Source organism: Bolinopsis microptera, chromosome 9 (assembly GCF_026151205.1).
Source record: "Bolinopsis microptera isolate Bmic1 chromosome 9, MBARI_Bmic_1.0, whole genome shotgun sequence".
In the NCBI taxonomy this organism is placed as follows: Eukaryota; Metazoa; Ctenophora; class Tentaculata; order Lobata; family Bolinopsidae; genus Bolinopsis; species Bolinopsis microptera.
Genome location: NC_087080.1, coordinates 11,413,750 through 11,425,115, shown reverse-complemented (window position 1 = coordinate 11,425,115; position 11,366 = coordinate 11,413,750). Strand labels below are relative to the sequence as shown.

Genomic DNA, 11,366 nt, shown 5'->3' with positions numbered 1-11,366 from the left:
GGGCCACGTTTTATTGCCGAACACTTTAAATATTCATATATATAGTTTAATCTATAATACTCTATTAGCTTGTTTGAATTTAATCCTGTCTTGCAGGCTGCACGCAAAGCGCCAATTAATAAGTAACATATATAATAAATATTTTAATATGTATTATTACTTTAAACACTCTCAGAATGTTAATATTTCAACATTCATACACATTCAATGCGTTACCCATTCCCTCCAAACTTTGGAAAACTCTGTTATTGATCTACAATCCAAAATAAGTCTACAACATAGCACCCTCCAAACACTTGTCTTATGTTCTGACAGTAATTCCAATCAAAAAGGTAGTGTCAGCCCCCCTAACCTGTCTAATGAACTCAACACTATGGACAAGAGACTTGAAAAGTTAGAGGATATAACGAGCAGCATAAACGAAAAACAACATGAAACTGCTACCTCCCTTAAAGCCTTCGAAGCAGATGTCACTGCAATTAAGAACAAAGTAGATGACTCTAAGGCCTGCCTACAGTCTCTCCAGCTTAATGACCGCACCACCCCATCCAGAAAAAAGCCATCGCCTCATCCTCAAAACCAGAACCACCCAACCCACAGCCCTAGTAGACAAACGCGAAAACCAAAAAAGGTTCTACTCCTACATGACTCCCAGATGAACAACTTTCTACCTGAGTCATTTTCCTCTGGGTTCAAGGTGGAAAAAATGAAAGTAGGCTCTTATACTGACATGATAAAAGACCACTGTATGAGAGATGTCATTAAACAGCCAGAGGTCGACTGTTACATTCTCCAGCTTGGAGTCAATGACTACAGATACAGAACCTGCTCTGTTAATAAAGCGATTGAGGATGCAAAATCAGTCATCGATAAACTCCTCTCGAGCTCCAGTGCAAAGGTTGTCATCTCCCTACCCACCCCAACCCCTGGATTAATCAGTGAACTTACCAACCAATTCGTCTCAGAAATAACCCAATTTGTCTCAGCTAAAAGAGGGTTAAGTGACTTTTACCGCCGCCTATATACTGTAAACAATACTGGAAACTTTTCCCGTGCCATCTAACCCGTTGAAGGAGGACCAACTTCATGTCTCAGAGTATGGTTTGAAAAAACTTTGTTTGAATATAAAACTTGGCCTATACCGTGCCTTTGGTATGAGATCCCATAGAAAGCAGCCCCCTACAGAGCGTTAGATTAACCCTAAAATTCAAGAAAAAACAAGTATCACGAGATCAAGTCGCTGTGATGTCCTGGAACATCCAGGACAGCACAGGAGACGGGTCTAACAAATTTGAAAATAGCGAATTTTTGTCAATCCTCAAACAAGCTAACATTCTTTGTCTTTAAGAAACAAAGAAGCAAGTTAAGATTGAAGGATACCTCTCTTTTAATAGCAACCGCAAAAATTCACGCTCAGGAGGGGTCTGCATTCTTGCTGAAAATGACCTAAGAAAAGGTGTCTCTAGTGTGCTTTGTAATGAATCTGATGACATTATTGTTGTTAAACTGGACAAGAACTTTTTTAAACTTGATTTTGACCTATTTTTGGTATGTTATTATATTAGCCCTGCATACTCGTCCTATGTCAAGAAGAATCCAGATTATACTGCTAATACCTTCTCTGCTCTTGACTCTATCTGTATCAGTTTACGTCAAAAGGGAGAAGTTATTATGTGTGGCGATGCAAATGCAAGAACTGGAAAACTCCCAGACTATATCCTTTCCTGTAATGCACCTGCCATCCATGACATCTATAACGACATTGGACTCGAGCACGACATAGAAGAACCAAGAAACAATTCTGACCTTACAATATCTGAACCCCACTGCCAACACTTCCTTGACATGGTCATCAATAACCAACTCAAAATTCTTAATGGTCGTACCCTTGGGGACACCACTGGAAAAATGACCTGTCACAAATACAATGGAAGCAGTGTGGTTGACTATTTTGTAATCACCTCATGGGCAAGAGATCATGTAAACTCTCTCCAAGTAAAAGAGTTTACATCATACTCTGATCATTGTCCATTAGTCTTGAAACTCACTACATTTGAACCATTTGTCGCAAACTTCCAGCTCCCAGACTTTTCTAACTTTCCTTGTGGCTATAAGTGGGACAGCAACACCTCCCATTCACTATTTAAAAAAGCCCTTACCTCGCCCGAAATTATCAACAATCTGGAAAGCATTGTGACAAATGAATTTAGCAGTACTCTGGAGGGCAATCACGAACTGAACGATGCAGTCATAAAATGTCTCCACAGTGCTGCTGATATAGCCTTAAAAGTGAAAAAGCCTCCCAAAAATTCTGCCCGTAAAAAATGGTTCGACCCACAAGTCAACTCCTCGCGGCGGAACCTTAATAGGCTAGCAAATCGGCTTGGTAGTAAGCACTGTAACAGTATCCTCAGACTAGAATATTTTAAGCAACGCAACAAGCATAGCAATTTTGTAAACAGTAAGAAAGTAGCTTTCCTTAAGAAGTTAAATGAAGCTATAGAAGAAGGTCACATACTGGACTGGAAAAAATTTAAACGGCTTAAACAAGAACATGACACTAGCCCCTTACTTGACAAATTTGATTTAGCTAGCTTCCATGACTTCTTTGCATCCCTTTATAAAAAACCAGACCAGGAGCCAGATCTCACTCACCACAATCACAAACATTACCCTGAACCACCAGATCTGGATATCCTAAATAAGCTCATGTCAGAATCTGAAGTGACCTCTGCCATCAAAAATCTCAAAAAAGGTAAAAGTTGCTCAAACGACTTGATATCCAACGAGATGCTTCAGAGCGTAACTCCGCTTTGTCTCAAAGCCATCCTCAAAAACTTCAACCACTCACTGGTCTCCGGTTACTATCCATGGCACACCAGCATCATTACTCCTATTTACAAGTCTGGCAACCCTTTCAGCCCGGACAACTACAGAGCAATAGCTGTTGGTAGCTGTATGGGTAAACTGTTTTCTAGCATCTTACTTGAGCGTCTCCTGCACTTCAAAAAGCTCTACTGCCCTGACCCAAAAGAACAACTAGGGTTCTCGAAGGGTGCCCAAACAAATGACCACGTTTTTACCCTTAAGACAGTCATTGACAAATATACCAAGGTTAAGAAAGCTCGCCTCTATGCATGCTTTGTTGATCTAAGAAAGGCCTTTGACACTGTATGTAGGGACCTCCTTCTGCACAAAATAACATGCCTTGGAATAACTGGAAACTTCTTCAATTGCCTAAGTGATATGTATAGAAACTCAATAGCTCATATAAAAATCTCCAAACTCTTGTCCCCTAATATTGACATTGGAAAAGGAACAGAGCAGGGACACCCTCTATCACCGGACCTTTTTAAAATCTATATCAACGACTTGTCATCTCTCCTGAAATCTGTTGGTGATTATCCTATTCTAGCTGACGTCCTAATATCACATCTGCTCTGGGCTGACGATCTTGTCCTACTTGCCCTAAGTCCCAAGGCCTTGCAAGACAATATAAACATCCTATTCGACTTCTGTAACTCTATGGGCCTTGAAGTAAACATTAAAAAAACCAAGATTCTCATATTCTGCCCTCCTAAAAGAAAACAATCCTATGAAACATTCATTTTGGGAGGCCAGCCCATCCAACACACCGAAAAATACTGCTATCTTGGCATTATATTCCACAGAAATGGATCTTTTACAGCAGCAAATACTGAACTGAGGGCCAAGGCTCTCCGTGCTCTCTATGGCCTCAAAGGCAATATCGTCAAAGATGCCCTCTCTCACCGTTCTCTAAACATTCTATTTGACTCTCTAATAAAACCGATACTGCTCTATGGCTGCCAAATCTTATGTCCTCACTCAAAAACCATGAGATACCTCTCCAAAACAGATAGCAAAGCCAACCCCCAGCATACTCTCAGGTACATCTCACAAGACCACTATGAAAGATTCCACCTTAAGTTGATCAAGTGGTCTTTGTCTGTCCATTCAAAAGCATCAAATATAGGCTGCTGGGGCGAAAGTGGGCGCCACCCCCTCTTCTTTGAAGCCTGCAAACTTGCAATAGATTTCTATACTCGCCTTGAAAGCACTGAAAATGAACTTCTCTCCGCTGCATTTCACGAGCAGATTATGCTGGGCCTTCCTTGGTACACCAACATCTCTAATCTTCTCACCAAATATAACTTCCCCCACTCATCCTCTTCAAAATCCAAGCTCTCTACCCAAATCAGTCACAACATGAGGGAAGAATTTGTGGATACCTGGAAATCTGCCAAGGCATCCTCACCTAAATTAGAATTCTACAATCAAATTAAACATGATTTTGAACCAGAAACATACTTAGGAGTGGTTAAGATCCCCGATGCTCGGAAAAGCTTAACAAGGTTTCGTATTAGTTGCCACAATCTTTACATTGAGAGGGGCCGTTACGAAACCCCCCTAGTACCAAGAGAACATCGATGGTGCACTTTTTGCTTTTTCAGCAAGGGGCTTAAGTCTATTGAGGACGAAATTCATGTTCTAACTGACTGTTTACTCTACTCCTCAGTTAGAGAAAAATTTAACTTCCATCCCAAAAATATTACTGACCTAGCCGGTTTGCTATCCGATAAAACACTAGACCCTACAAAATTTACTGCCACAGCAAGAGCAATCCATTCAATTCTCTCTGTGAACGAAAATTTTACAGCCTACTATAAGAGCCCAGATTTCCACTCAAATACTGGCCAATGCATAATGCTATAGGACCTCAAAAATAGTATTATAAAACATTTCTATTTTATCCCTACACATCTGTAAATAACTAGAATTGTGTAACCTTAAATTATTTCAGAATTATAACTATTGTGAATTCAATAAAATAATTATCACTTTTGTATCCTTGTATCCTTGTATCCTTGTATCCTACACGTACACAGGTTAGGAGATCACAGAGACTTCAGAGCTAGATTCTTCGACCAAAAAGATCTGGCTTAATACTTTAATATCAGCCCATACGTTTTGAGGGAGGTTCTTCTTCAAATTTATTATTATTGTTATCAGGAAATATTTCTGTGCAGGGTTATAGGGTTGTAGTATAAACTGTAAACAGCTAATAATTCAAGTTATATTAATATTAGTACAACCAGAAAATATGACACCTGATGCTAAATTTTATCAAAATAATGAAGGAAATTCACCTCTGAACACTAATTTCAGTACCACATTTCATTTGCTTCATTCTGCTCCGAATTTTGATATGTCCATCACCTATGATCACGCCTCAGCTACACCATTCAAAATGGAGGTACATCGATACAATATCTGGGATAGGATGCAAAGACGACGAGCAAGTAAGTTTGAGGGACAACATGTCATAAAGGAGATTAAGAAAAGTCTTCCAAAGTTAATTAGAGTCTTAAAAGCTAAGTTGGAACAGCTTGAATAGAAACATGTGACAGGAGATGACAAACCTATAATAATTATTATAGGTTTGTAGAATTATAGTGTATACTGTAAACAGTTAATAATTTAAGTGATATTAGTACAACCAGAAATTATGACACTTGATGCTAAGTTTTGTTATATACTTATGATCGATATGTTCATGAATACAATTGAATGTAATTGATGATTAACCGTGTTGTTCTATTTAGGGGTTTATGACGTAAGCAGTTGTCTCATTTGGTATCTACAAGAATCTTACAAGTTTCACCAACATATTGAAAGAAACTCATATCTAATCTCCAGCTAAGTTTGAAGGTCAAACGAAGCAAGTACACCACTGCTTTGATTGAAAAAACCCCAACGATTTATAGAAAGAAAGGAAGAAGGATTAAAGGACAGGAAAGAAAAATGGCATGTCGAATCATCGACCACAAGCTTGCACTCAAGCGTCTTCTGAGAGCAGTTATTCAAAACATTGTTTCGACAGATATTTTTTCAGACAATGCCCTACATACGACGATAAGCGCCCTCGCAGAAGCTGTATCGAAGTTTAAGCTGGGAAAGGTGACATTTTTTTGTTCGCCAACGGGGCCGTTTATGACAATGGAGGGTCAAATACCCAATTTCCCAAAAGTGCTTTGATTGATGCTTTAAAAAAAGTAACGCATCCGAATATATTATTTCAGTGGTTACTCAATATGTGTTTTATAATACTTAATCAAAAACTTATGTAAGATCCTTTTATTTGTGACGACTGAGATAATCGGGATATAGAAAATGATTTAAGGTGTTGCATATTATGTATTATGTAAATTGTAAAGTCTTTCAAGACTATAATTAACTTAAAATATAATCCCACACAGGTCTTACTGGCAAGTTTCCAATGGAGGCATTAAAACAAGAGTAACAAGACGTTACATACATCTGTACTAGTAAGAAACATTCAACCTCAAAACAAATTAATATTATACTTATATTATGTACAAGCACTTACAAATAAAATGATTGCTCATTTTTATTTTGCATTGCAATTTGTATGCATTTATATCTCTGATATCATGTTGCCGTAATGATATCATTGGCGAAATCCTCTGGTCCAACAATCTCTCAAAGAAAGCGGAAACGAATGACAACGTTTTGCTCCGTCGTTTTGTCTCAAAAAAGGAGAGTCTGAGAGTAAGAGAAGTCTGCCAAACCGATAGGGACTTATGTTAGAAGACTTATGAATCGATCATAGCTCAAGAGAGACAAGGCCTCATATGACGATGTGCCAGTAGTAGTTGAGCCACTGACCGATATTGTCAATTTAAGCCTTAATACAGGTGTTGTACCAACCCTTTGTAAAAAAGCTTGAGTAACTCCCATCCATAAGGCAGGAATGAAAGATGATCCTAATAATTACAGGCCAATATCCATCCTTCCACTTGTAGGAAAACTTATAGAATACTTTGTCGGCAAGCAACTCACTGATTACATGGAAGAGAACAAACTTTTCATCCGGCATCAATATGGCTTTCGGAAAAACCACTCCACAACTTATTGGCGGCGAATATGATTCTCATGCTGGACTGTGCTGGAGCTGAGGTAGGGGATCTAAACCGCTCTAAAGCATTTCCTCCGAGTGGTAGATGAAGGCTACAATTTGTTATGTGAAAAGCAGGTAGGCTACTCCAAAGAAAAATAAATAAATTTAAGATAGACAGTTCTTTGACCAATGAGAAATCGGCCCTTTCAAACATTGTTGTCAGAACAGCCACATAAATATCAAATTTTATACGCAAATGTATCATTCATAAATATTAAATAATCTTAATTTTAATAATTTTCTAGGCTGAGTAACCTAGAAAATTTGATGCAGCACATTTTCACGCTTATACAGGCACCAACTGTTACTCCTGCGCTCATGGAACCAAATCTTTAACATGATTGACAACATGCAAATTATTCTGACTCACCAAGTTGTTGAAGCACATAACATGCTAAGCATTTAACTAACCTCCCAACTAACCCGTACTTTAACAGGAAAATGGCCGTCTAGCAAGGACATGTCGCTGCCCCAGCCGCACCTGCAGCTGTACCACCGGAAACGCACCACGAATTAACCCAATGTTCATCCGAAAACCGCCACAATTTAAAAGTGGAATGGACGTAGACGTGTACCTACAACAATTTACAGGGGTTTTAAACAACAATGTTGTGTACCTCTGATTGACAAATATCATTATTTGTTATTATAGATTATTAGTTATTTTCATCGAGGCGATGATAAAATACTTTTCGGGATGAATTAACATAACATAACTAAGGGTACACATGAATACAGTACAGGAGGGAAGATTCTGTCTGACACGACGTCGAACATTAAAAATATACTGAACAATTCGTTGTTATCTAAGATCCTAAAATCCCCTCATTTTTGATTGAACAGAATCAAATCCTAATTTTATTCTTTTAATGCAGCAAATCAGTACAATACTTAACGATATATTTGATGTTTAACTTTTTCAAGGTAGCCCAGTTAAGCATCGTTGTGAGGTGGATATCCATCGGGGAAGAGATATCGATCCTGGGAACATTTCTTGGCTGTGTACCGATGTCTTCCGGAAAAGCCAAAGCTTTGTTCAATGTTGAACAACTTACGATAAGTACACTTGAGACTTTAGGGATTAAGTGTCTCTGGCCAGATTCGAGGACAAGATCCGAGTGAGCCTTAAAAAGAGGCTGTCGTCAAAGCACAAATGTTAGATCTTTTTACCTTCTATAAAGACGTGTTAGAAGCAGCAATACAGCTAATATTTGATGGCCACAATACTATTGTGAACTTTGTTGTTTTATACTCTCCCTGAACATTAATATCACTTTTAACAACCGTACTCAAGTCAGGCATCTGTAGAGTAGTTTGGTTGTAGTTAGTTACCTCCGTCGCCACAGCAGCTGACTTGCTCTCTGTAGAACTCACCCTAACTCCGAACAAAACATGCCGTACCATCTCCCTCAACTTATTCCCCCTGTAAATCAACACAGTGGGGGCTATAACGGAGTTAAGAAACGGAACTGTCACCCCGGTAACGTACATCCACACAACCTTCTTATCATTAATGTAATCGTCCTGAATATCAAGACAAACTCTCATCCAGTAGGTAACAGAGGAGGTGCTGCAGAGAGAGAAGACTAGGGTGAGGAGGAGGATGGTGACATAATCGCAGACTCTACTGAGCAGATCATGTCGAACTGTATAATCCACGTAGTGCCTGCTGTGCGAAAAAAAGAATTACCTCTTCCGAAAAAGAAGAAGAAAAAATTTCCTCGCCTGTCAACACGTAGTGTTGTTATTAGTTTAAGAATCTTACGAATGTCATGTGGTTATATCTTATAAGCTAATATTGATTTATCAATAATTTATATATTGTAACGTGTAAGAGTCAAACTTGGTGGAGCTCGGTTAACACCAGATTTTTATTTTTTAGATCGTTTCTGGGCGCCTTTGGTGCAAGTGTTGTCAAGTAGGAGATTCGAAGCATAATGGGTACCACCAGCTACCAGCAGGGACCAGGCGGGGAAGAGAACCTCTGTCTGGTCAAAACTAGTGCATAACATCGAAGCACATGTCATGAACCAGAAAGAGGGTAAACATGGCCCCCTTGGCAGAGAGATGGCTGGACGGGCGGCGAGTATGATTCTCATGTTGGACTGTGCTGGAGGTGAGGTGGGGGATCTAAACCACTCTAAAGCCTTTCCTCCGAGAGTGGTATATGAAGGTTACAATTTGTTATGTGAAAAGCTGGTAGGCTACTTCACAGTTCACCACTAGCAATTTTACCTTTCCATGCATGTGCGGATGAATGGCCATAGAAATAAATTTAAGATAGACAGTTCTTTGACCTATGAGAAATCGGCCCTTTCAATACATTGTTGTCAAAACAGCCACATAAATATCATATTTTATACGCAAATGTATCATTCATAAATATTAAATAATCTTAATCTTAATAATTTTCTAGGCTGAGTAACCTAGAAAATTTGATACAGCATATTTTCACGCTCATACAGGCACCAACTGTTATTCCTGAACGTTTGAGTGCGCTCATGTAACCAAATCTTTAACATGATTGACCACGTGCAAATTATTCTGAGTCACCAAGTTGTTGAAGATAACATAATGCACGTAACATGCTAAACATCTAACTAACCTCCCAACTAACCCGTACTTTAATAGGAAAATTGCCGTCCAGCAAGGACATGTCGCTGCCCCCGCCGCACCTGCAGCTGACACCACCGGAAACGCACCACGAATTAACCCAATGTTCATCCGAAAACCGCCACAATTCAAAAGTGGAATGGACGTAGACGTGTACCTACAACAATTTACAGGGGTTTTAAACAACAATGTTGTGTACCTCTGACTGACAAATATCATTATTTGTTATTATAGATTATTAGTTATTTTCATCGAGGCGATGATAAAATACTTTTCGGGATGAATTAACATAACATAACTAAGGGTACACATGAATACAGTTGCACCTGGGTTTTTGACTCCTTATGGAGGGAAGATTCTGTCTGACACGACGTCGAACATTAAAAATATACTGAACAATTCGTTGTTATCTAAGATCCTTAAATCCCCTCATTTTTGATTGAACAGAATCAAATCCTAATTTTATTCTTTTAATGCAGCAAATCAGTACAATACTTAACGATATATTTGATGTTTGACTTTTTCAAGGTAGACCAGTTAAGCATCGTTGTGAGGTGGATATCCATCGGGGAAGAGATATCGATCGTGGGAAAATTTCTTGGCTTTGTACCGATGTCTTCCGGAAAAGCCAAAGCTTTGTTCAATGTTGAACAACTTACGATAAGTACACTTGAGACTTTAGGGATTAAGTGTCATTGGCCAGATTCGAGGACAAGATCCGAGTGAGCCTTAGAAAGAGGCTCTTATAGAAAGAGGCTGTCGTCAAAGCACAAATGTTAGATCTTTTTACCTTCTATAAAGACGTGTTAGAAGCAGCAATACAGCTAATATTTGATGGCCACAATACTATTTTTTGTCTTCTACTCTCCCTGAACATTAATATCACTTTTAACAACCGTACTCAAGTGAGGCATCTGTAGAGTAGTTCGGTTGTAGTTAGTTACCTCCGTCGCCACAGCAGCTGACTTGCTCTCTGTAGAACTCACCCTAACTCCGAACAAAACATGCCGTACCATCTCCCTCAACTTATTCCCCCTGTAAATCAACACAGTGGGGGCTATAACAGAGTTAAGAAACGGAACAGTCACCCCGGTAACGTACACCCACACAACATTCTTATCATTAATGTAATCGTCCTGAATATCAAGACAAACTCTCATCCAGTAGGTTACAGAGGAGGTGCTGCAGAGAGAGAAGACTAGGGTGAGGAGGAGGATGGTGACAGCTGCTCTCACCTTGACAGGGTCTCTCTCAACTGTACCATCTGGTGAGTAGCCAGATAGCAGGCATTTCAGCTGGATAACCAGGGATACCACAGCTGTCACAGTGGGGAGAAGGAAGGGTATTACCAGGCAGATGATAAGGGGAGGGTAGTGACTTGTACCAAATATACTGTGAATCAGATCTTCTCCTACGAGAGAAGACGAGGATAAGATCCTCATTTTGAACGCCATGTAATCAGCTCCCTCGTATTTGACAGTGAGCTGGTGGATGATGACAGGGAACCAGGGTAACCAGGGTGTTGTGATCAGGAATGCTAAAAGTAGCCGCTTGCTGACTGGATAGAAAGGTGACACTATGTTTATTGTTCGGGTGATAAAAAGGAGGAGGTTGTAGAAGACTGAGATCCGCAGGGTCCACATGGTCAGGAAGCTAGCCAGGTAGGACAGGTTGTAGACGTGGGGTGATGTAGGACAGGGCAGGGAGAGAAGTAGGATCAGGAGAACTGAGTGTAGGATTGCTGTGAAACCTA

General features: G+C 39.5%; 1 protein-coding gene across 1 annotated transcript; it reads left to right on the top strand.

Moving 5' to 3' along the window:
- The first annotated feature begins 373 nt into the window (after positions 1–373).
- On the top strand, positions 374–9,818 carry LOC134821393 (uncharacterized). Its single transcript, XM_063832134.1, has 3 exons — positions 374–938; positions 2,687–3,908; positions 9,632–9,818. Exons 1-3 carry the CDS (start codon positions 374–376, stop codon positions 9,816–9,818), a joined length of 1,974 nt encoding a protein of 657 aa, XP_063688204.1.
- Positions 9,819–11,366: the final 1,548 nt, after the last annotated feature.